Source organism: Lepidochelys kempii, chromosome 1, assembly GCF_965140285.1.
Source record: "Lepidochelys kempii isolate rLepKem1 chromosome 1, rLepKem1.hap1, whole genome shotgun sequence".
NCBI lineage: Eukaryota > Metazoa > Chordata > Testudines > Cheloniidae > Lepidochelys > Lepidochelys kempii.
Genome location: NC_136380.1, coordinates 344,096,165 through 344,122,896, shown reverse-complemented (window position 1 = coordinate 344,122,896; position 26,732 = coordinate 344,096,165). Strand labels below are relative to the sequence as shown.

Genomic DNA, 26,732 nt, shown 5'->3' with positions numbered 1-26,732 from the left:
ACATGTATGTATTTCCTTATAGTCTGGAATACAGGCATTATGGATGGGATTAAAGAGAAAAGGTGGGTGAGATAACATCATTTATTGGACCAACTTTTCTTCAGGTCTGGGAAAGGGACTCTGAGCATCACTGCTAAATGTAAGGTGGAACAGATTGTTTAGCACAAACAGCGTATATTCTAAAACAGTGGCTCTCAACCTTTCCAGACTACTCTATCCCTTTCAGAAGTCTGATTTGTCTTGTGTACCCCTAGGTTTCACCTCATTTAAAAGCTACTTGCTTACAAAATCAGACATAAAAATACAAAAGTGTCATAGCACACTATTACCAAAAAATTGCTCACTTTCTCATTTTTTACTGTGCAATTATCAAATAAATCAACTGGAATATAAATATTGTACTTACATTTCAGTGTACAGTATATAGAGCAGTATAAACAAGTCATCGTCTGTATGAAATTTTAGTTTGTACTGACTTTACCAGTACTTTTTATGTAGCCTGTTGTAAAACTAGGCAAATATCTAGATGAGCTGAGGTACTCCCTGGAATTCCTCTGCATACGTACACGTACCCCTGGTTGAGAACCACTCTCTTAAGAGACCATTCAAGGTAGAGAGGCTTGTTAACATCTCTGCAGCCACAGCACAAAAAGAGGGGCCAAGTGGCTTACAGACAGTTGTAATACGTCCACACTCCTGAGCAACACAGTTATACCGATGCATCCCACAGTGTAGACGGCGCTATGTGGATGGGAAGGCTGCTGCCTCTCACGGAGGTGGATTAACTGCGCCAACGGGAGAAGCTCTCCTGTTGGTGTGGTAGCGTCTTCACTGAAGTGCTACAGCGGCAAAACTGCAGCGTTTTGTGTGTAGACCTGCCCTCGGTTCAGTCCATGATTTTTAGTGTCTAGCAGTTACGAAATTGAAGGTCCCAGACTCGTCTTTTGAAAGGGTTGTGCAGGTTTCCGTTTAGGATGAGGACTGAGATTAGTGCATGCAGCAATTTACAAGCGTTTTGTAGAGTCTAAATACTAAATACATTCTTATAAGACTAATCCCTATTTTGAACAAAACTAACATAGAGGTGAACTGGTTTGGATTCCATCTATGAGTTCTTCAGTTCTTAGCTAACGCCTGTGGCCTTGGCCAGAGCTCCACTTGGTTTACCAGTATCACAGATAAACCATAGGGAAGAATTCTGCATTAACAGTTTGTTAGGTAAGGTCATCTCTTACACCAGGTCTCATCCATCTCTGAGACCTGTATTATGTCAACAAGGGGGGAGAACAGAAGCTCTTCATCAAACAGAACACTGGTCCAAGTGCTCCTTTTTACCGAAATAAAGCGAATAGGGGTTTCCTATTTCTGGAACGTCTATCACAAGAGTTAAATAATGAAGCCATTATGCATTTGCCAACAATAGAAGTTGATCTGATTACGCAGATTTAAAGCGAGATGGTCACTGGAGCCATTCATTGGGAAGGGACTTTTGTGCCAGACAGTCTTTAAATAGTTTTGAATAGGAGGGAGAGTTAGCTGTGTCCTTCCCTTCCTACACTCTTCCCCACCTAAAGAATGGTCTCTTGCCAAGCCAACCGTGTCCTGTCAATGCCTGAAGGTTCAGCATGCATAGCCTTTAAATATATAGCTAACAAAACGGACTGGGTAAAGCCCACTGCAAAGGAGTGGTGGGTGGGGGACTACAGGCAAAAAGGTGGGACTATAAATAGCATCCACAGACAAAAGACTGCACGGAAATGTACAGCCCTCTTTGAGACACTAACAGGAAATCTCCAGGCTTCTGGCTGAGTAACCCCCAGCCACCAAAGGTCATTAAACAATGTGACTGTAGCAAAGGGCCTGATCCTGTGGACCCAAGCAAGCAAAGCTCCCATTGATGTTTGGCTGCAGGGTCAGGCGTGGGAGTTTACGTTCGGGTAGAACATCTTTAGTCCTAGCATATCCCCAAGAGTTTCTTAAACTCTCTGCAGTGAAACCTGTCTCAAGTGACTGCAGCAAAAGTAGGTGGCGTAGCAGAGCTGGTATTTTACTCGGAAAAGAACGACATTTGCCTGAGAGCCTTTGAGGTACTTTGAAATGATCACTTTGCACAGAGACGCCCATCAGATGTAGTTCCTACGATCTCTGCCTCGCTATGTATCTTTATTAGTCACTGCAGCCACAAGCGAAATGCAGCCCCCTCTGGGGTAGAGCACAGCAGCTTTTTAACAGTGCACCCCGCAGCGCTACACAACAGTGCAGGGCAGGAAGTGAGTTGTTCTGTCTCCAGTCGGAACTACAGGAATTTAAAGTAAATACACCACCATTCGAATTTGGCCAGGACATCAGAGCTCCTGCCTCTTAATCACAGGACTTCCTTAGTGTTGTGGAAGTGCCATGGAGTTTTAATGACCAAAGAGGATCGGTTTGATTTTTAACTCCAAAAGACAGTGTGGGCATGACAACACCCTCTGCCTTAGGACCTGACTCAGGGGACAGAGCACCCACGCCACTTCCTGCAAGACCCGAGTTAGCAAGCCGCATGTGCCGGCAAAGATGAGAGGGGAAGGCAGAAATGTCTGCCATTCAAGCCCTCCTGCAGGGAGAAGGCTACGAAAGCATTTTCTGGCCGTAGCTGAAGGCTGGGGAAAGTACAGAACTATTGTGTGTAATTTGTAGAAGAGAAAAGCGAAGGTGAAGTCTCACGTAGGGACAGGGCCCTCGGCTGGGGTAAACCAGCATAACTCCATTGAAGTCCATGTACTCCACCCGTTGACATCAGCGTTCACCAGGAAGATGGATGAGATCAGTGTGAGAACGCTAGGGTGGCCAGCGTCATTCATCAGGGCTTAAAATAAAGACAGACGGTGGGTGTGGCGGGATAAAGGGCTGAATGGCTCTAGCTGGGGATGACGGCACCCTTCGTCAGAGGCAAAGTGTGTGTTTGTGTATGCAGGTCAGGCCCCTTGTACCTCCCTTCCCTCAGCCGGGGTGACAGAAGGTCCCTAAAAGTGGGGGGAGGGGCACCGTCACCTTAACCGTGGCCCCGCCCCCTCGCACCACTCCTTCCACCGGAGCCCCCGCCCTCACACCACCCGTTCCCCTTCAGCGGCACTGGGGGTGGGATGAGGGTGGGGGCAAGGCAAGTACAGGAAGAGCAAGGCAGGGGAGAGTCAGGTCCCCTGGATGCCAAACCACTGCAAAGTGACCTGGCTTTGTCACCGACACCTGCATACTGGCCAGCTGAGGTGGATGTGTAGCCCACCTCAGCATTTAGGTCCCTGCTGAACTTCGTCCAGACACGTCAGCGGGCGTTTTACATGCCTGTGGCGCTCTAGGTCCAGACTCTTCTCCTTTTCCTCTTGTGCGATATGATCAGGCAGCTGGGAGTTCTGAAGGGAATAGCCACTGCTGGGGAGCGATCCCTGCCCATAAATCTAGAGGAAGGGGGAAGGGAGGTACAAAGGGTCGGGCCTGCACACAGAGTTACCTACACATGCTCGGTTCAGAGGACAAGTGGGTTGGAGCACCAGGGTATTATTCCACGACAGGATCTGCTAATCTCAGTGAATTTCTCTCCCCCCCCCCTTTATTTTTTCTGTGTTTGTGCTACAAGCGATAGGGCACAGCTGTGCTCCCCTTATGTATGTGTTGTAACTCTCGAGCTGTGTGTGGTCATTTCCTCCTCGTCCATGTGCTGGAGCTCAGCTCTCCTTCATGCCAGGTCTCGTACAAACGTGTTGCCCCCCCCCCCCCCACTGTAAATACTGGACATCAGCAACACTGAATATGGGACACCTACAGACAACGCTTCCTCTATGAAGCCAGTCCCAGCGTGTGACGTTTCCTGCACCGTTGTTTTCCAGCGCTGATTGAAAATGAAGAATTCCGTTTTGTGAAAAATTCTGAGGTTTCAGGTGAGACCTTTTGAAATTTTTCACACAGAGAGAGAGAGAGAGAGAGAGAGAAACAGACACACCCACCTGCCCAGCCAATAGCCCAGTGGCTGGGCACTTGCCTGTGATGTGGGTTCAGCTCCGTGGTATGCCTTAGTCACCGTAGGGAGTTGAAGCTGGATCTTGCTCCTTCGCTCTGGGCAGAAATTCCATCCTAGGCCCCAATTCCCTTTATTTATTTTCCCTATTGTTCCCTCGTCTCACAGATGAACCATTAAGCAGAGGTCCCCTCTGCCTTTCTGCAGTTACTGCTGTCCAGAGTCCAGGATGACTTTTGAAAGGGAGTCCGTGCTAATTCCAGTCCATTACCTCCTCCGTCCCTCTTGGTCTAACCTCCCAAGCTGCATGTGGGCTTTGTGTTGCTGTGTTTTCTTCCATGGTCTCAGTTCTGCCAGTGCCTATTGCAGTGTAAAGCACTTTGGGATAGTGCATGGTAGGAGAGGCGCTCGGTGTACAAACCCACCCTTGGAATCTCTCCTTGGCATGAGAATCATAAATGTCCTTTAGGATGAACTTGTCCCTTAGGAAGAACCTCATGGCAAGTGGGAGGGAAGTACATGGAAGACTTGAATACAGGGGAAGGACAGGAAAAATGCGTGCTGTACAGGTAGGTTTGTACAGCCCTGCATTTCCCCATCCCATCCAGCTAGTTACATCCTGGATACAGGAATACACAGTATACTCTCCAAGCCAGATCCTCCATTTGCTTACATTAATGGGACTCCACTGGGCTCAATCCTGTGCCCCAGCTGCTTTGCTTCTTGAGACAGCAGTAGGACGGTTGGGAGTTTCCCTAAAGAGGCAGCCAAAAGCAGGCATAGCTGGCTGGCTGACCCCCCACCTCCCACTCTCAAGGCTAGGTACAGGGAGGGGTTAGGACAGAGCATATTGCACTTACCTGCCTCCGCCTCTAGCTGTAGGTTATGTAACTTAGAGCAACCCAGCAGCTGCTCTAAAGTCTGTTAGGGGCCGTTTCAGTCAGGAGATGGCCCAGGATTTGGAGAGAGGAAAGGTAGAGCCACCTTCCTTAGCGTGGCTGAATATAAACTTGGCCCACCTGAAGGTTGAGTTCAGTGAGTTACCCTGGTGTCAATGAGGAGTGAGACCAGACTTGGTCTCTTTCTCTGAATGTAGGAGTAGGTCTCTGCAGGTACAAAGCTGAAGTACCATTCTTTAGAAAAACAAACCAGGAAATTAAAACACAGCACAATCTGTTAATGTGACATTGAGACCACTGTTTCAACTCTCGAGCCAGGAAATGCCAGCGTTAATTACAGAGTGCAGAATCCTTAACAAAGAGACCTTTCCTCTCAGGCGTTTGAGTTAAATAGGTGTTCGCAGAAACAAACCCTGAGTTTGCAGGGATTGCAAATGGGGGTAGAACTTGGCATTTCAGCGAGTCTGAATGAAAATTGCTTCCCATCTCAGTTAATCTGGTCAGGCCTCCATGGTGACTCTGGATGTCCTACATCTTCAGTCTTCCATAGAGTCCTCTAGGCAAAGCAGGTTACAGAGGAGTTCACTTCCTAACATAAAACCAAGCAGAAAAACTCACCCAACGGCCTCATTTTTAAACAGATCAACCTTTCAGGCCTTTCTTGTGTATTGTGAAGAAGCTCCGTCATACAGTGAGTGGGATTGGAGAAAGAGGGTCAGATTTCAGGAGAGGCCCAGTTTGGTGTGACACCCCAGAATGCAAACTGGTGGCCAGGTTGCTACTGGACAAACACAGGCCTATGAGTGTGTGACCCTGGCCTCTGCATGCTTAGCACAGATTTTCCTACCACTTTGCCTGTCTGCCTGCCTGCAGCATAACCTATTGCTACTGAGCAAGGCACGAACCCAATTACCTCTTCCCCTGTGGCTGGTCTCTGTTAAGATTGGGGCAGGAAGAGGCAATGAGGCTGACGTAGTTGGCCTGTGGAGTCAAGGCAGTTTTATTATTTGTATCACTGTAGTGCCGATCTCCTGATTTTGGGGGCTTGACTCATGATTACTGTAGAGTGAACCTGGGTGGTGGAGGTCTTTTTTTCTGATCTAAGTTCTCAATAATGTTTTGGTTTACTTGGAAACTCTCTTGTTGGCCCCAGTGTAGCACTTGCAGGAATCCAAGGGTTTCAGAGCTCATTATACCAGCATCGTCATCACAAACTTCAATGGCAAAACTCCTCAGAGGGCTTGTTTACATGAGGGATATTTTGCACCAGTTTGAAACGGGGATACAGTGGATCAGCACCAGCTCTGATTAACTATATGATCTAATCGTAGATGCCAGGGTCATCTGATCCCATGACTCTCAACCTTTCCAGACTACTGTACCCCTTTCAGGAGTCTGATTTGACTTGTGCACCCTCAAGTTTCACCTCGCTTAAAAACTACTTGCTTCCAAAATCAGATATAAAATACAAAAGCGTCACAGCACACTCTTACTGACAAATTGCTGATTTTCTCATTTTTTTACCATGTAATTATCAAATAAATCAATTGGAATATAAATATTGTACTTACATTATCTGCATGAAATTTTAGTTTGTCCTGACTTCGCTAGTGCTTTCTATGTAGCCTGTTGTAAAACCAGGCAAATATCTAGATGAGTTGATGTACCCCCTGGAAGACCTCTGCGTACTCCCAGGAGTACACGTACCCCGGGTTGAGAATCACTGCTGAAGGCCAACCCAAAATTGTCTCTTCTGGCCTCAGACTCTGTGAAATTATGAGAGGTTGGCACCACTTTGTTTCCATGGGGGAAACCCCCCTAAAATGACAAGCCCTCACAAGGGTTTCAAGCCTGGGTCTCTTGTCTTTATGGAGCTGCAGTGAGAACAGGAGGCTCAGTAGGGACATGCTGGTCTGTTGGCCTGCATTCCCTGCTTTTCCGGTCCCAGCCTTTCCTCTGTCATTTCCTGAGTGGTGCAGTTTTAGGTAGACAGGGTTTTTATTCTGGGGTCCCTCGCTGTTTAGTTTAGCAGCCTGGGAATGGTGATGGGCTGGAATGGGGGGAAGCTTGATCAACTCCGAAATCGAACCACAGCACTGTAGAAGCTTTAAAAGAATTTCCTAAATGACATGGGGATTGAGATGTAGAATGGTGGGGTATATGTGTGTGTGTGTGTGTTTTCCTATTTAGCAATCACATGAAGAACTCTGTAGATGAGGCTACAAAAAAAACTCTTTGTAGATGAGGCTATTGATTTTTGCCTCTTCCCCACTTAATTTGACATTTTAAGTGCAGAATGCACATGGGAGTACTGGGGAAAGGCCCTGGAGTCACAGCACTGGACCTGGAAGTCCTGTATTTATCTATAGGGCAGCATCTGGGCAAGCTCCCATCACATTATCCCCCCCAGTGTCCATCAGCTCTGACCTGAGGTTCAGTCCTTGGTCATGCTGCTGAGGCTGCCATCAAGGGGGCCAGGTGAGACACTTCTTGCAACCCTTGTCCATCAGCATCTGAACTGAGACCCACAGGTTGACTGAATAGCTGTCTGAGGATGATCCTGTCCAGTCCCTTCCCACCTGGGACATGTCACAAGGCAGGGACCTGCCCCCAGCTTGCTAAAGCCTCACTGCCAGATCCACAGGCTCTTTCATGCAGTTTTATTGACCAAACTTAGGCTAGGTCAACAAAAAATCCAGTTCCTCAACTTGCCCCAGGCTACAGCTCCCAGGGCTTTCCCTGCCCTTCTGCACCCCCTCCCAGCGCACTCTGGCAGTCTTGCTACACCTGCATCCCCAGGGTGGGGAAGGGAACTCAGGCATTCCTGCTCTCTAGGGCTCCCACGGAGGAGGCAGTGAGAGCCACATGCCCCCCCTTTCTGTGCCCCTTTCCTGGCTGGCTCTCAGCGGGTCTCACCCAGGCTTTCCCTCCATCAGTCAGACAGAGTCTCTCTCTAAACCCAGGTGCCCTCTTTCAAAGCTCAGCTGGGGTTAGCTGACCAGTCACAGGTGCACCAGCCCTGCTCCCTTTTAAAGGGTCAGTGTCACCCTGTGACAGGCAGGATTTGAATCCACAACCAAAGAGTGAAGGGCTCCATTTTCCATTAACAATCACCTGACTGTAGTGAAATCGGAGGAAGGTCAAGCTTGATATTAAAGAAAATTAAATTGCCTTTTTGGGGGGAGGGAGGGAGCCAGCTTTCCTAGGCGCAGAAAAGCCAAGCTAGGCACACCGCCCCCAATATTTTGAAAATGTAAAAGCAGGATTACCTTTAAATGGCCTGGGCTGAGGTACCCCATCAGCCTAGTACACGAGCACCTCACAGTACTCCTGCAAGGCAGGGAAGCGCTATTCCCATTGGAGAAGCTGACCCAGAGGGATGAGTTGACTCACCCAAGGTCACACTGAGTTGTAGTGGAGCAGCGACTCCAACCCAGGGTTTCTAAGTCTAGGCTGCAGCCTTTAGCACTGGGCTGTCCTTCCTCCGCCTACAGCTGCTGTCCCTGCCCTCTGGGTGCTGGGTGGTTTTCATAGGACCTGTTTTTGCCACACTAAGCAGACTCTGTGTTAAGGGGACGCGGGAAGCTAGGAACACTTCTCCCACAGAGGGAAGTTGTCCAGAAGTACCAGAGAATTGGTGCGATGAGGGGAGACGTCTGGCTGAAGGTGTAAAGTCTATTTCTTTTGGAGCAGTGTTTGGCTCAGGGAATCAGTGATGGGCTTTTAGCTCTAGGTCAGTGGCCTGAATCAGTCCAGCTTGGGTGGTGACCAAAGTCCCTGCCGTCTGATAGGGGTTTGGTGGCGATAAAAATAGTTTGCACTTACACAGTGCTTTATAAACTCAAGGTGCTGCATAAACATGAACGCATCAGGTCACCCAGCATCCCTGAGCTATTATGATCCCCATTTTACACAGAGGGAAGCTAAAATACACTAAATTTGAGTTGCCCAGTGCCACACACAACTCATAAAGTGGAGTTCGTGGCTCCCGGCACCAGGCTCTGTCCACGCTGTGACCCTCTGTCAAACAAGCTGAGGGTCTAAGTCTAGTTTAGGGCCCACATGTTCACCCAACAAAACCCACCATCACAAGCCAGCCCCTTGTTGCAGTTGCCGGGTGACAGAGACTAAAATCCCCAGCCCATCCTAGCAGAGACATCGCTGTTGACTGTAGAATCATAGGGCTGGAAGGGTCATTTAGTCTCACCCACTGCAAGGGGCTAGATTTAACCCTGATGTTGGTTTACAGTAGCTCACTGTGCTAAGGACTGTACGAACACGTGGCGAGAGACAGTCCAGGCTTCCCAAGAGCGTGTGGTGCAAACAGACAGGACAGACGCCGGGAGCAAGGAAGGATGCTTAGCCCCATTTTGCAGATGGGAACTGAGGCACTGGGAGACAAAGTGACTTTCCTAAGCTCACAGGAGAAGTCAGTGGCAGGGCTGGGACCTGAAGCCCTCTGAGTGCCTGACTCACAAGGCCACCCTCTTGGAAGCGTCTCTTCTCTGTTTTCACATGTGGAGGTTGATTGGGGAGGGCTGGCCATGCGGCTGCTGCCTGTGGGTAAATGTCCCTTTTCATGATTGTGGACATCATTGGTTTAAATCATTCCCGCGGTGGCCTGGTGGCCTGGAGCATTCATCAACCTGTTGAAGGGGGTGGGCAAAAGGAAGGGAGACGGTCTCTGCAGCTGGTGCCCATTGAAATCTGACCCACTGAGAGCCCTTACCAGCTCTCCATCTGAACTGGGGCGATAAGAACAGGACGCTTCAGGATCGGAAGAATGCCCTGCCTTTATCTCTCCCTTGATTCAGACAGTCAGGGTTTATCAGGTGGGGCCTTCTGGGCACAAGCGTTGGACTTGTTCCTGTCTGATAGCAGAGACGACACCGCGTGTTTTATTGCCTTGATTTGATTGTCTCTGTGTCGCTCAAACACTAGCTCTAAACAGCTCTGACTCAAAAGTCAGGTCCGCATCAGTGAGTCCTTGTCGTGGGGTGGGGTGGGTAAACAGACCCCCCCCTACAGAAAGCAGGCCCCATTGCACTAAATCTGAATCCAAGCATGGTAGCTTCCTTTCCAGAGATGTTGTACTTCTCATTCTATCGGGTGCCAGGCCCTGTCTTTAATATTGTACAATGCAATAATTGGACAGATGAACTACTGTCTGTAAAGTGCTTTGACAGTGCTTGCTGTGTGTTGCCAAGTATCATTGCTTGGAGGACCTCACATGCTGTGATTTCTCTTTGGGGCAGAGTAGAAGAGGTGAGGGGATCAGTTCATTCTCCACCTCTTAATCGCCTCTCATGAGGTCAGCCACAAAGGGATTAATTAATGCCAATTAGTGAGTGGTTTTTTGTTATGTGGACACCTGCTTTTCTATGGGGTAAATGGCACTGGGTTATTGTCTGCGCTGTAACCCCATCGTTTGGCTTAGAGCCGTGATACTCAGGAACCAAAGTAGCGATCAACATTATCTCAAAGAGCCACAGCAAAATGACTGACCAGGTATTATTCTTTTATCAGCTACAATTGGTTATTAACATAGTGAAAGCATCCTGATTGGTTAATAGTTATATCACACCGTGTTTTAATGTCATGTGCTGCAAAGAGCCGCGGGAGACACATTAAAGAGCCACTTTCGGCTCCCGAGCCTCAGTCTGAGTGTCACTGGCTTAGAGTATGACTAATATAACTACTGTGACCAGTGTGCTAGCAGGTCCACAGGGGGCGCTGTGCTAGATATGCTGTCTTTCTACAATGCCATAAAACTGTGGTCCTGCCCACATGTGATCAGTAAATATCCTGACTCACGTTAGTCAGCAGTTGGAGCGCTTGCCCCGGTGCCCTGACCACATTCCAGTATGAGTAATTTATGTTCTGTCTAATTTCCCTTCCGGTTTCAATTGGAGATTATGTTCCTCCTCACTTCCCGGCACAGCTGCTGCCCAGCGGTGGCTGCCATTCAGTGGCAGGTGGAGTGGCTCTTTGTAAGTAATGTTTGCAAAGCACTGTGGGATCTTGCGTGATGAAAGGGAAAGAATTGAAGACTCTTGACTCTCACCCCCCTGTTCTAGGCTACGCTCCCTCCCCTGTAAATGCTGGGTTTCCAAATCCCATCTTCCCCTTAATGACGTCAACCCTTTGCTCTTATTTAAGCAGGAAAGGCTGCAAAGGAGAAACAGGCATTTCCAAAGGTCTGTTCAGCCCCAGTTTGTCTCTCCCCTCCCACTAACCGCACGACCTCATGCCCCTCGGTCTCCCATCAGGTCTCAAGAGAAGCAGGGGCTCTTGGCCAGCAACGCTGTGAGTGGGACTCCGCCTGCTTGACAGGCTGAGTGGGGTGTGTCGCCCACAATTTCCTAGGTTATTCTTCTGTGTTTCCTTTTCCCACTATTAATAGACTTGGAGCCAATCTGAGCTCTTTCGATGAGGTGACTGGGGGGAGGGAGAGTTACAGAGAGAGGAAATTAAAGGGCTTAGATGGGGAAAGAACGTAGCAGCAGGAGCGAGGAGGAGAGGGGTGGCTTTAGATGGCATTAGGGGCGGGACGTTCCTTTTCTAGGCGCTTTGCTCTGGTGTGTTTTTCTTTTCTTTCCGTGCCCGGAGCAGGGGCCTACCTCTTCCCGGAGCAGGGGACCCACCTCTTCCCTCGTCTGGAGGCGGGGGCCCTTTCCAAATAAATCCTGCCACAGTTTCTCCTCCTCCCCCTTCTCCCCCTCCTCCCCCAGAGCTTCAGTTTTAAAACTCCGGGCCAGATCCTCAGTTGGTGTAAATTAGCATCACTCTGTTGACCTTAGTTTAGCTATGCCAATTTATACCAATCAATGATGTGGCCCTCTGTTGGGTTTGGATAAACGGAACAAGCCCTAACAACATGAAGCTCAGAGAAGCAGGTTCTTCATTGCCCAGCCGCTCGGATGGTCATTCGCACCACCGCCAAGTACGATCAGTTCAGAACAGGAGCGTTTCACATCCACTTTGTGCTGCCATGAATGACTACACAAGACACGGGGCAACAGAGAATCAGGCTCAGTCATCAGCGAGGACTGAACTTGGCACTTTCAGCATTGCAACCAGAGACCCACCTCATTTGCTGTGAGGGGGTAACTCCTGTAGCTAGCATTCGGTAAGAGACTCTTATCCACGCTAGGACTTCCCTCGAGGGAGACAAATGATCTCTCATGCACACTGATATGATCATGTTATGCTTTTATTCAGGGCACTTATTCCTCCCAGACTATTTAACCTCAAACTGCTGCGTGTGTGTGAATTTTTAATTGCCTTTTCAAAGCCTCCCATGCCACATGCCTTTTGCTTTCAGGATTTGGATTTGTCGCAACTATTGTTAAGCTGCCATGACGATTCCACCTCCAAGATACTGTCTTCCAACAAACCTGGGGACTAACGGGGTATCTCTTAGTTTTCCCTGGCATGCTACAAGAGATGGAAGTCCAGTTAATGAGGTGTTACTAACCTCACCCTGATGCTATCACCCCGAAATGTCCAGTCTGGCCTCCTTAGCAGTGTCTGTGAAACAGCAGCAGGAGGACTGTTTAACCTGTTAGCATAGGAGCAGTGAGATGCGTCCTCGCTGGCAGTCCATTAGTTGAACTGACGGTGATAGGAGCTTCCTTGCCCCTGCTGGGCATCAGGATAACTTTCTCCAATAGATGGATGGCAAAAAGTAAATTAGAGCAAACATGGGTATGGACACACTGGCTTCCTACCAGTGGCAAAGACTCAGCCACTGGTTGGTCTTTCTAGCCAAGGCTTAGCCTAAGCTGCACTTTGCTGGCAACATGAGTGTATTGAAAATACATCCCAGGACGTGGTGTGTGTCAACTGAGATGGGGAGAAGTGACGGGGTTGAGGACTTCCTCTCCCCTGGAAGCTTAAGGACCTGCATACCATTAAGGGCATCTGCTCCATTCCAGCCGCCAAAAATTGCTCTTCAGAAGAATCTGCCTGAGGCCCAGAGATAAGTTGTCCTTGGACGGGGAGTGGGGTGGGGTGGGTTGGGCAGATGCCAGGGCTGAGCTGAGCTCCATCAGAGGTTTAAAAAAAAAAATCACCCCCACCTTCTGATGAATTTTTGGGGGAGGGGTGTTTAACAAGGGGCTTCCCAAGGCTCCTCACCATCCCATGACTGCATCACAGGGTTTGTGCTGAAACAATGGCCTTTTGTCAGGGTTGACGGTCCCACCTAACAGATGCCTCTTATATAGATAGATCACTCCTGCCAGGGGCTCGCGGGTGGGCGGGAGATCTCGTTCTCCGCTTCCTCTCTCTCTCTGTTATGCCTTTTGATATCAGCTGCAACAAAGGGTGTGGCGGGTGGGGGGGGGGGGAATTCCATTGCTTACATTCCAGCCCGTGTCCCTCTTGAGACTGCTGTCCCTGTGCGAGGGAGCCTGGATACGTAGGATGGGCAGGAGGAGTGAGAACTGCAGCTCTCATCCATCCAGGAAAAGTCACAGGTTGCAGATTTTTGTATCTGGGAATGAGTTAACGGAAGCTCCCCTCTGGGGAGGAACATGTGAGGGGGTGGAGGGTATGAAATGACTACAGCTGGAGGTGACATGGACACAGGCCATTTGCGATCCAGGCGGACACCTGATTGGCTCTGGCAGGGTCAACAACCACAGCTTTGGGGGAAATCAGATCCCCAACATATTCTTATTATTTAATATGTATGGCGATACCTAGAGGCCCCCAGCGGAGATCAGGACCTCATTGTGCTTGGCACTTCACATACGCGTAATCTCCCAGCCCCAAAATGCTGACAAGACAGGACGGACAGAAAGCTGGGATGGTGAATAGAGGTGGCACAGGGAGGTGAAGTGACTTGCCCAAGGACACTCAGCAGGTGAGCTGGGAACTCAGCCCAGGCCCTAATCCGTGCAAGGACGAGAGTGAGCAGGACTGATGGCTTGGAGGGTGGCGATGGTACTGGTGGGGAGGCTTTTAGTGAGACCCAAGCCAGCAAAATACCCGGGTGTGAGCCTAGTGTAAAGCCAATTGACTAAGGGGGCTGTCAATCAAGTAGAGACCTAAGGCGGGGACTTCCTTTCTCTCCATATCAAACCCCTGGTCTTCCAGCTGGGGGAGAGTCTGTCAGGGTATGTCTGTGTTTAGCGTTGGGGGTGCGATTCCTAGCTAGCATGCTAAAAATACATTGTATCCATGGCAGCGTGAGTAGGGCTAGCCACCCCCTATGTATTTGGCATGGCCAGCACCTTGCACCACCGCGGCTCCACTCCGCTTTCAGCATGCGTATGCCTACGTGAGCTGGGAATCACACCCCCAGCTTGAAAGTGTAGACGTACCCTACTCAGGCAGTTGGAAGCCTAGGTGCTGGAATGAGGGGTGCTGGGAGTGCTGCTGCACCCCCTGGCTTGACGTGGTTTCCATCATATACAGGGTTTACAGTTTGATTCAGTGGCTCTCAGCACCTCCCCTATACAAATTGTTCCAGCACCCCTGGTTGGCAGAGGAGAATGGCTACAGGAGACAGCTGCAGGAGCCATTGGTGAATGTATATTGTGCAAGGTATCCTGTCTGGTTTGCTGCTCGGTTGTTTTTGTTTTTTTTTTTTTGTTAATTTAAATCAATTTTGGTGTTATTCTTTTGCCCACCCCTCTGAACTGGGTTTTTGTGGTTTTGAGCTGTCTCGCTGCTGCCCTCTGCCACAGATCCTCTCTGTAGACTCAGTCTTCAACTGGGTATTCTTGAAGATTGGGTTGGAGGTGACGTGGGAACAAAATGCAGAGGGGTGGCAAGAGGGAAAGAGCCTGCCTGGTATCAAGGGCAAGTCTCACGTGCTCCTCCATTGGCTTGTTACGTGTTTTTTCATGTGCCCCAGTCTAGGTGGTAATATGAAAGGGCTCAACGCGTGTCAAATTCAACAGGCTCTTCAGTAAGAACTATTTACAGAGATGCTGTGTCTGCACCTGGCATTCCAGCCATGTGCCCACAGACCGACTTCCTGGTGCCTCCTCCAAACTCTTCCCTCCTGCAATCTGTGCTCCTCCCTCCAAGTTCTATGCAATTTATGATACTTGTACCCTTTAGACTGGTTTCTTCACTTCTTTTCCTTACCTCGTCCTCAGCCTTCCCCTCTGCCACGCTGCTCCTTAGGGCATTTTCTGAAAATCCCACACAGTAAGCTGGTCCTATAGGGGCTGCCAGGGAAGTGCTGAGCGAGTGTTCTCAGCAGTGGGCAGGGGCTGATTCCTGCACATTAGCTATTTACACACGTGTCCGCGCTGGACCTGGTGCATGGGAAGAGCAGGTGGAGGGGCGGGCTAGAGGGAAGGCAGGAAACCCTCCCTTTCGTTTTGTAACCATTTGGCCCTTTTGTGTTTTTTAGGAGGTGCAGCTGGACAAGAAGGCACGACTGCTGTTTCCACCACAAGTGCCCCGTCTGCCAATGCCACCTCCAAGGGCAGCCCACCCCCCACTGACGCAACAGGTGCCCCGACCCCCACTCACGCCCTGACCCCCACCAAAGCTGACGCCTCACCCTCCACCGGCATCCTGCCTACTGCCTCGACTTCCACCAAGGCCCTGCCTGTTGCCAGTGCCCTGCCCCACCCCACCTCTGGTACACCAGGTGGTGCCGATGCCCCATCCTCCGCTGATGCTGGAACCTCGCCGGGCACCGGCACCCCGCCCCCCACCGGTGTCCCATCCCGCACTCATGCAAGCACTCTGACCCCTGCCGACACCAACACCCCGCCCACTGAAGTTAGTGCTCCCTCTGAGGGCACAGCAGCAGTGGTCAGCACCACTGCCGGCTCTGCAGAACCCCTCACTGTCCGTGCCCTGACTGTCCCAGTTGTCCATGTCCTCACCTCCGCAGCCGTCCCCAGCTCCGTGGCCACCCCAGCTGCTCCCATGGCTGTTGCCCCGAGCCCTACCATCACTGCTTACATCCCCAGCTCCGGAGACGCCACTGATCCGGCCGCCGTGTCTCCGTCGCAGAAGCTCCAAACACCAGAAACCGTTACAGGTATGAGCAGGACTGTGTGTAGGCTTTGGAGGCTGGGGGAATGCTGGCTGACTCCGGAATAGAAAATGGGTCATGGAGTCTTTCCAGGCTAGATTAGGTCCTGGGTTCGTGTCGAGTTCAGCTTGGCCATGGCTGCAGTCGCTGCCACCCAGCAGCCGTTCAGCGGCCTGCATGAGATCACCTGGTGTCTCGGAGTCCAATGGCCAGGGGTCCCTATCACAAAAGCCACCCTAGCAAGTGCCCCCCTTGTTGACAGCCTCAGCAAAAGAGGCTCAGGACCAAATGGAGCATAGAGGCCAAATTCCTCGCTTGTCCCTACCAGGGCCCCGTCTGTGCTTGTTTGAAAATGTAGCAAGTATGCCATGGAAACCAGCTTATGTATGACATGATGGAGAAGGGGAAGGCAGTGGAGGTATGCCAAGAAAGGGACAACATGGTCAACACAATGGACTAGGAAAACGATCGTTGAAGAAGCAGTCTGGATACGAATGGGGCAAGGTTGTATTTTTCAAGGCCAGAATGAAGGACATTGCTCTAATCAAGATGAGAGCCTGGATGAGAATTTTAGTTGTGTGGATGGATAGAAAAAGCTGCATCTTAGAGAGGTTATACAGAAAGAACATAAGAACAGCCATACTGGGTTAGACCAAAGGTCCATCTAGCCCAGTATCCTGTCTTCCGACAGTGGCCAATGCCAGGTGCTTCAGAGGGAATGAACAGAACAGGTCATCATCAAGTGATCCATCCCCTGTCGCCCATTCCCAGCTGCTGACAAACAGAGGCTAGGGACACCATCCCTGCCCATCCTGGCTAATAGCCATTGATGGACCTATCCTCCATGAACTTACGTAGTTCTTTTTTGAAGAATCGGCATGCCGTAGACATATCCTGGATGTGAGGACCTAGACAGAGATCTGAATCAAAGATGATGCCCAGGTTACAGGCCTGTGATCAAGAGAGGAGGTTACGAGGAGATTTTCCTTTTTTTTTTTGCAGGAGAGTTTAAGAGTTCTTTTAGCCATGCTGAGCTTAGGCTGAAAGCTAGACATCCACAGGGTGTCAGAGAGGCAGGCTGAGATTTGATTCTGAGTAGAAGGAGACAGGTCTGGAGTAGAGAGGTAGAGAGCATAGAGATGGTGGTTGAATTAGTGTTTACGGATGAAATTACCCAGGGATAAGGATAGAGGGAGAAGAGAAGAGGACCCAGGACAGAGCCTTGTGGATCCCTCATAGAAAGTCGGAGGGGGACACACTGAAGGAGTGATTAGAGAGAACCAGGAGAGGACAGAGTCATGAAAGCCAAGGGAGGACAAGATCTCAAGAAGAGCAGGACTGACTGTATCGAAGGCAGCTGACCGCTCCAGGAGGGTGAGGATGGAGCACTGACTGGGTCTGAGCTTTGGCTAAGAACAGGTCATTAGAGACTTTGTCAAGAGCGAGTTCAGTGGATTGCAAGGGGCAGAAGCCAGACTGGTGAGGGTCTGGGATGGAACGGAAGGAGAGGAACTCCAGACAGCAGCTGTGGACACTGCATTAAATGAGCTTCATGATGAAAGGGAGAAGGGAAATGGGGGGAGTAGTTGGAGCAGCAAGTGGGGACAGAGGTGGTGGGTTTTTAAAAAAAAAATGGAGAGGCCAAAGCATGTTTGTGTTGTGAGGAGAAGGAGTCGGAGGAGAGAGGTTAAGGAGAAGCATAAGGGAGGGGATGAGCCTAGACATGAGGGAGATCAGGAAATAAAGTGGGAGGAGGCCACTGGGGCAAGTGAAGGGGTTAGGGGAGGAGAACAGATGAGAAACTGCTGCGTCTGTGACAGGGGAGAAGGAGGAGAGTTGTAGGAGAGGAGGTGAGCTGAGGGGACGGGGAAGGTCACGATTTTTGTCAGTTTTCTCTTGGAAGAAATCAGCGAGATCCTTCTATAAGGGGGATTTATGGGAGGCATTCAGCTGGCACCCTCCCCCCATCACAGCCCCTGGCAGATCTCCTCAGAGAGTGGCTTTAACTTGGCATAAAGCAGGGCAGCCTTCAGGCCCCAGAGTGGTGAGGTTTCATCTCAAGGGAATATAACAATCTACAGCAAGTTTTTACATATCAGTATTCTCTAACCTGCCCCCCCACCCCTTTTATTTTAATAAACACCACTAAGGAATTCCTAGACAAAAAACTTCAGGATACAGGTAGGGCTGCCAATAAATGTCATGTAAAGTTTAGGCAAAAGCTTCCTTTTGCAGTTCACCGTTCATTGCTCCTCGTGGCGCCTGTCTGCTCTTCGCATTTTGGTCGGGCTTCGCTATAACTGATCAACGTCTTGTTTGTTTGTGTTCTGATGTCTAGTAAGGGGCTCAGGTGCTACTGCGGACAAGGAACATACCCCCCAGAATGGACATCAGTCAGTGAAACCTGTGGCATCTACGGAAAGTACTACCAAACATGGGAAAGTTGCAGTTCCAACCACACGGCAGTCGGGTGTTATATCACAGCCACCAGCCTCAAGCTCTGGAACTGTGATCTCTATTACAGCCAGCACATCACTGAGCCGCCACACTCCAACTCCTGGCAGGGAATCCAAGCCCACTGACTCCCTGCCCAAAAGTCAGGTAACAAGGGCCTGGGTGTAGGTGGGCGTGCCCAAAGCCAGCAGAAGAACAGGCTCAGTCCTCTTGGGCGGCCTAAGACTGTCAAGCCTTATGGCGCTGGAACATGCCAGGTTCAATATGTGTGATCAGGTCTCTCTCTGGTGGCTGGACCACAGAAAAGATACAAGCCCTACTACTGCTGCTGACAGCAAATAGAGACCCTCTTTCTGCTCAAGGAGCAGGGGCTTGTGTTTTATTCCCAAAACAGCGTATTCATTTGAAGTAGCACCCAATGTATGCATAGGTCAGGGGTTCCTTATGGCATGTGTCATTGCGTATGTATCTCTGTTGTCGTCAGGGGGTGATCTCTTGCAAGGGAAGTCTCTACAAACACATGAGCCCGCAAGACAGGAATGGACAGACCCCCCCCCCCCCGCAGTGTATAGATTTGGAGATAGGGGCGAAGGAGGACTACTGTTGGGAAGCTATTCAGGAAAGACATCTCGTTTGCGGGGTGGGATGGGGAGTATAATGGAGGGCACGAGGCCTGGATTCCCAAAGGTCCTTAGGCTTTGTGACACCGAGTGACTCGGTGCCGAGAAAATCACAGGAGGTAGGTGCCCAGGCTCTCTATACAATGAATGGGGACAGACAGGTGCCTTACACTGTAATTCACAAAAGCCAGCATGCAAGGCACGGAGCCGCCTAAGCTGGCCAATGGGAGATGCCAAGCGGGGGGGGGGGGGCGGTGCTAAGCCCTGCCCCTGCATTGGAGCTGTCTGGGCTGCAGGGAGGTGCCTAGCTCCGCTTGTGAGTCCCAGCTGTGGGGTTAGCCATCTACGGTTTTTGCAAGAAGCCAAGCAGCAGAGGGAAAGGTCCTACCTCCCTCACTACTCAGCCCAGTGGTTGGAGCACTCCCCTGGGATGTGGGAGACTCCCCCCCCCCCATCCCAATTCAAGTCCCTCCTCTGCCTGAGTGGGAGAATGGCGGGGGGGGTGTCTTCCACATCCCAGGTGAGTGCCACTAACTACTAGGCTACCAGATACACTGATGTAGGGCTTCCTCAATCTCTCCTGTTGCAGCTGTTATGTGGGAGCTCTTCTTTTTCTTCCCCTCCTTCCACTGAACTCACCTGATGGGCCCAGTCTGGTAGACGATCTCTGAGCACACCTCTCGGATTGGCCCCACAGATGACGTAGACGGCCAAGTTTAAGTGGGAGATAGAGGCCCAGGTACCTAGAGTGAGGCATCAGTGCCGAGGCCCAGAGGCAGGAACATAGGCATGGCGGCAATTTTTAAGGCAAACACAGGTGCTGAGGGAGTTTTGGCATCTCCTGGGTTCAGCGGCAGTTTTGAGGGTTGCCGTGGAGCCAAAACTGGGACTTGGGTTTCTAAATCTGGGGTTTAGGCACCCGGGTACTTTTGTGAATCCAGCCCTGACTGACTTGGAGAGGAATTAGATTGTTATGGCTTTGGACAGAGGCCATATCTGGTCATTTTGTTTGCTCTAGAAATTGGGCATGCTATAAACAACAACAGAAATTAGATGATGAGGCTAGGATGTGAGCACAGGAGAGGGGGCCGTGATAACAGGAAGCAGGGAGAGGGAAACGTTTTGGGGGGTTTGTTTTCACAATGGGTGGGCATGCATCATGGCTGACTCCCATAAATCACGTGACGGAGTGTCGGACTCGAACCACTTATTGGCAGGAACACGTTGGTGAGACCCAGATCTCTCCACCTGACCCCTTGCTCTAGGTCCTAAGCCCGTTTTGGCACATATGCTAGCAAATACAGGTCAGACGACAGTTTCCTGGTTAGAAGTGCCCAGACTGTTCAGGACACTTACCTATAAAGGGTTGGGAGATGGGCCCCGTAGACCTGCCAGGCCTTTGCCATCTCTGCCCCTTGATTCATATTCATGGCTTCTAAGGCCAGAAGGGACCATTAGGTCATCTAGTCTGACCTGCCTAACACAGGCTATAGAACTGATTGAAGTGTTTGCAACCCTGTGTCTCTGATCAGTCTGCTGCATCAACGACCAGCTGTCCTTCCACCACGCAGAAATGACTTGGGTTGTTTTGTTTTTTTTTCAGTTCATTTGTGAGAACCAGAACTTGTCCAGCGACTCAGCAATCATTCTAACCCTGAACCAGCCTATACGCTGTGTGAGTACCCCCCTTTACACACAACACCCCGTTGTCCTTGGCTACAACAGCAACTTCCCTGCAGCTTTTAACCCCAGGGATCTCAAAGCGCTTGACAAGCTGTAGGCACAGGAATGATTTCACCAGCTACTGAAATGCAATCACTTCTGGGGTGGAAAATGGCAACTGCTTAACAGTACACAGCAATACTTCCCAATAAGGCAAGAGACCATATCCAGTTGAAACTGGTGCAGGAGTTAAAGATAGGCAGACTATAATCAGCAGAGTAGGAAGATGGTCAGAAAACAAGCATTAACCAACCCAAGTTGGTTGGGGAAAGTGCAGATGGAGCTTTAAAGACCAGGGTGAAATCCTGCCTCTGTTAAAGTCTGTTGGAGTTTTGCCATTAACTTGGTTGGGTCCAGAATTTCATCCCAGAAGTGGTCAGGACCTTGGATTTATATCTCATCTACAAGATGATACTTCCAGGGGCGCACTGCCCTCCAATAGCATGCTGGGGAGCTCGCTCAATATTGAGTGAACAGTGCCCCCCCCCCGAGTCACCAGCACCATTCAGCGCAGCAGCTAGGTGGTTTGTTGGTTGGTTTTTGAAGATCTCCCATCCAAGTACTAGCACAGACAGACCTTGCTTATTTTATGAGACCTAGCAACGTCACGGCAGAAGGTAGCATGACTGCTCGTCTTACAGCAAATGACCTGCAATCTGGGACTCACTATATTAAGGTCCAAAAAGCCCTGTTAGACCAAGGGTCCAGGCACAGTGTTACAGTCCTGTATCTTGCAGACAGTTAGAACTAGGCCCACATGCCTTACAGCTCTGGAAAACTGGGGTTCCAGCAGGAAATGAGATTCATTTCTGGCCATGGCAGGTTGTGAGGGTGGACCAGTAAACCACACCATTCAGATTACCTTCTCGCTCCCTCTCCCTCCACTTCAGTTCTGACATGATTTTAACAGCTAATTTCTGAGAAAACCCTAGAGGGAGAGAGAAAAGTCCCTATTCTCTTCTTGCTTGTACCGGGGAAGATCAGGAGCAACTCCACTAAAGTGAGTGGAGTTACCAGCTGTAAAACTGGTTTAGGTTGAAAGGAGAACCCGGCACTTACCTTTTCTACCAAAAGTACTCGACTCTTTCTTAATGTGTCCCACACCACAGCTCAGGGACCCCTCACTTGTCATTCACTGTCACATAACATCCTAGTGGCTACCACAGCAGTTGCTTATCTGGGAAAGTATTTAGTTTATTTCTCGCTGTCTGTAATATGATGTAGCACCCTGGAAATGAGGAGGAGGAGCCAGCATTATGCGACCAGCCAACTTGCCACAGAACACTAGCAGCTGCTTCAGATTTGGAGCACAGTTCAGATTCGGAGTTGCTCTCGGACAGTATAAAGCTCTAGTTTCTGGCGCCGGTGGTTCTCATGATAGTATAAATACCGAGTCAGAGGGGGTCAGGACTTCTGGGTCCTTTTCGTGGCTCTCCCTGCGTGGCCTCAGAGCGGTCAGTTAAACTTCCTGTTACCTGTAAAATGGAATAATCCTAACTTCACTGGAATGCAGGGAGATGCAATTCCCGAATGTCTGTAAAATGCATTGAGATCCTCTGATGAAAGAGTCTGTTGTGCAGTACACATCGTCATTCATACAGATCATGGCAGTTCTGAAGCTGCCAGGACCAGGAAGCAGACCTTCCCCCTTCTGTTTGTCAGCCTGTTAATCCCTGTCTGTCACTCGTGTGTGTGTAGGGGGGGGGGGGCAGGGCGGGGCGGGAGTGCTTGGTTTGAGAGGTGAAGATGTTCCCGGTTGGGTCCAGCTTGAACCCCTGGCTCTGGGGATGGATGTTAGGGATGGACCCGGAAGTAGTTTTGAAAGTACAGTCAATCCCCTTTCCTACCATGCAGGCTTAAAAAACATACATAAACGAGAGCCTGAAAATGGCAGGGACTCTGTGAGTGGCAGCCCTGCACATTTCTGAGATGCAGGGCCTCTGAGCCACTTCTGGCCTCTCAAGCAATACAATAGCTTGATGGCTGGCCAGTGGGCCCCTTGAAAGCACTCTTGTGGGGTTGGTGCAAGCTTGCACCTAAATCGCAGCCTGAGAGGCAACATCTGAGATGGGAAATGACTCGCTGCTGCCACCACCTGGTCATCAGTCACCCCTTCTCTTTCTTGCCACTACTGGGGGGAAATTAGCTCCTTAAATGGATACTATCAGACTAAAAACCCCATCTGGGTCTTTATCTGTGTTGCTAATAACACCCTCTGATGATTTAATTGCTTAGGGTTCCAAAAAGCATTCGGCATTAACATGGATAATATGGATAAAGCATCCATAGTTAAACAGGATTTAAAATAACAATACATGTCTGGAAGGGATAAACTCTCATGCTTCAGGCCATAAGCCAGCCTCTCACTGCGGAGGTCAGGAGGAAACTTCTCTGGGTAGGTTAGTCCAGAACTGCCCACTTTAGTGTTTCTTGCACCTTCCTCTGAAACAACTCGTATTGGCCACTGCCAGAGACAGTATCCTGGATTGGATGGACCTCAGGGCTGATCCAGTCTGGCTCTTCCTACCTTCCTCTTTACTTTTCCCCACTGGTATATTTCACTTGGACTGGAGGATGAAGATACACTGGCCTGTTTTGCTGGTGTTTCTAGTTAGTTTCACTTCCATGTTGTCAGTCAGTAGCACTAGACAGGTTTGCAAACTGCAGGGGGCTGTTTAACATAGTTTGCCAGACTGAATCAGAACCAAGGTCCATCTGCTTCAGTATCCTGTCTGACGCTGGCCAGATCCATGTGCTGCAGTGGAAGCTGTAAGAACTCTGCTGTAGGCAGATGTGGGATAATCTGTTCCCCAGGTTAGGTCCCATCCCAATCTCTGTTAAATCTCTAAATCTTTAAATCCAGACCAAAAATAACCTCTAGTTTTCAACCACCCTGTGTACATATTCATTCATGAAAATGTTTCTCCTGTATTTTATTTACAAACTCTAAAATTTGCACCTAAACTGGCTGTCACTTTTTTTAATCTTGTTTGTCTAACACGCTGGCTGTAGCCAGGGATTCTCTTCTCCCTGCAGCAGACCCTAGCGACTGTAAGAACTTGTTGCTTCGTACAGCTCAAGGAGTAAGTTCCTCCTTTAGCCTAAGTGGCAGGGTTGGTGCTTTGGTGCTGACAGTCCCAGGGCTTGATCCCTGCTGAGACCCTGTGGTGTCTGTCTGTATATACATCTTTGTTACAAAATCACACCCTAGATAGGGACGTGAACTCCCATCGACCTCAGATGTTCAGAAGAGGTGTGTGTGCAGAGAAGGGACACTAGCTTAGTGTGTGTGAGCGTGACTGTAGCAGCCTGCTACTCACAGCTAAAGGAGTTTAGCGGCAGGGACTTGGACTTAGTCCTCTCCTGATGATGGTGTCTGTCTCTACACAGCCAACCTCCCCAACCCTCCCCTCTGGCTCATTTCCGGGTAGTCGGCATGTGAACATCATAGGTTAGCTTCGTCCACATCTCCTGTGTGCTTATGGGACCTGCACTTTCGCACTGTCTGGCAGTCTCATCAGGAAGTCTGCAACTCCAATTTCTTAGAGACATGGCAATTATCTGAAATGTTAATACGATGCGCTAATTAAATATTTAAGCAGCTGCAGTAAGATCTTGATTATGCATCCCACAAGCATTGGAAGGTGCCTGCCTCACCAGCTCCTGGAACGCCTCCCGCTCCGCTGCCTTTAACGCCCTATGACAGGAACTCCTGAAAATCAGAACGATTTGTATGTCTCCCAAGCTAAGCAGATAACTGAGAACCTGCAGCATCTGCTTCCCCCTTCTGATGATCTGATAAACAAGTTTCTAGCCAAACCTTTGACAGTCAGGTGAAAGAATCTCGTGCACTTTGTAACACAAGGGAAAGCGGCAAACCAAGAGCTACCAACGAGGACTGTTTCGTTCCAGAATTGATTCAAATGTGTATTACAGGCCCCAGCCCAAATTGGGGTTCCAGGGTGCTATGCGGTGTACATGAACATAGTGAGAGACGGGCCCTGCTCAAAAGAGTTTGTGATTTAACTAGACAACCCAGACAAAGCGTGGAAGAGGAAAACAGTATCACACAACGGTGCAGACCCAGATCCTTAATGGTAGCAAGAAGAATTTTTAAAGGGGAAGCCCCTTGCTCAGTATAATGTCCGGAGCTGGGCTGGTTTCCCTAGGCAGGGCCTCTCAGAAACACCATATCATTCATCTCATTGATTTGATTTGTTGTTTAAAGGGCCCGTGACAACTTGTTTCCCTCACCCCCCGAAAAGGAAAGGAATAGGGCTGGGAGAGCAGGTCTTTGCTTCCTGGAGATCTGTGGATCGTCGCAGCCTGGCAGCTTCACCCCCACAGCGACTGACATGGGAAAGCAGGCCTCCGACTGGGGCAGGCGCACGCCAAGCTTGCTATGCTATAAGCCCTGTCTTGAAGCCCGGATTTTCCCACGTCAGCCACGCTCAGTGCCGAACTGAGTTACTTCACTGAGCTGGAGAGTGGCAGAGGGGGGAAATCTCTGTTCTCTCTCCCTGTCCATCTGTTTAGGGCGGTTTGTTGATTCAAGTGCTGTTACCTCATTTGGGGATGTTAGTTTAAGATTCCAGCCAGTGTGGGAACCAGATTAGATCAGCCCGTCAGGCCCTGTCAACTCCAGCCAAAGAATGTAAAATACTCCGAGGGGCAGGGAGGCATTGGAGCAGATGGAAAACATGGGGGACTGGCAGGTTCAGAAGACTGGGGATGAGGAACAGAGATGTTTGCCTCAGAGGGCAGCAGACCCACCCCAGCCCAGGTCAGGAGGGACTTAAAGTTGTCCCATGGCTCTTTGGGAGCCTGTAGGTGGTGAGCCTGGTGGTTTCTAGTGGAGAGGCATCCATAGCCACCGGCAGTCATTGTAGAGGCAGCAGTGACCGAATGGGCCATGAAGGCAGGACCATCCTCTTGCCCATACAGGCAGCCACTCCAGGGCATGTCCGAGCAGAGTGATTAAATGACATTTGCAGATAACCAGAGCCCTTTGGTCTCCTGGGCTGACCCATCCATGGCCCCACAAAGTCCTGAGGCTTCCTTGTCAGGCGCCTGGCACTGGCCAGGACAGCCACACATCAAAGCAGGACAGGGAGGCAGTGTTCCTGTGACTGGAGGCCCGTTTGCCAGTCCCTTGTCTGTGCAGAGTTCCTTGGATGGCATCAGCCGACTGCATTGACTCCTTGTGGGAGCAGTGGACTCTGTCTGGCATTCTGTGCATGGCGTTCCCCTCTGGGTCCCTCAGTTTGACCTGTGAGCTGCACCCCATCCCTGTTTCTTATTCTTTGCCCTCCGTTTTCAGTTCAGTTCTGGATTCTGTGGGCCCCCCCTTCACCTGAGGGGGCCAGGCTTTCCATTACTTTGGTGAGTCCCATGCAGGGTTTAAATAGTTCAGCACCCTTATTCAGCGCTAAGTAAGTGCTGCAGAATTAGCCAGCTGCTAGGGAGACCGATTCCTGCGGCATTCAGCATCATATTGACAGGCCCCTCTGGGAATGTTGCAGTACTGGGAACGTCAAGAGATCAAACAGCATAACCCCAGCAAATCAGGAGGACAGCCCACAATATCATGAGATTTTTTAAAAAGACGGTAGTGTGGTTTTTTGGCCTGTCCTTTGATTTTTCAACTCCCCCTGCCCAGCCCCAGCGTGGGTCTGTGAGACAATTAGTGCCTCTCACTCTCCCAAATGTATTGAGTAAGGGGATTTGCCCCCCATCCCCCACTGCAGGAGCTCTCACCCCAACATCTCCCCATCCCCTGCCCTGCAATTAATTCTGCCCCTGACCTCCAAATCAGTCCTGTCCCAGCCAGTCCCCATATCAGTTCTGCCCATCTTACTTCACCCTATCAGTTCTTCCCTCCATCCACCATCAGTTCAACCCCCCAACTCCCTGTTATTTCTGCATCCCCCATTAGTTCAGCCTGTCCTAAGCACCCCATCAGTTTTACCCCCAGCCCTCGCCCCATCAGTTCATCCCACCCAGCCCCCACCTCCCTAGTTCAGCCCACTCTGCTC

At 50.1% G+C, this 26,732-nt stretch overlaps 1 protein-coding gene across 1 annotated transcript in view; it reads left to right on the top strand.

The window, feature by feature from the left end:
- The window catches only part of PODXL (podocalyxin like), an 89,623-nt gene that overhangs the window by 43,344 nt on the left and 19,547 nt on the right, over positions 1-26,732 (top strand). Inside the window, exons 5-7 of the mRNA XM_073328856.2 lie at positions 15,266-15,907; positions 18,240-18,502; positions 20,579-20,650. Coding sequence (XP_073184957.2) covers positions 15,266-15,907; positions 18,240-18,502; positions 20,579-20,650 — 977 coding nt within the window. The remainder of the gene's footprint in view (positions 1-15,265; positions 15,908-18,239; positions 18,503-20,578; positions 20,651-26,732) is intronic.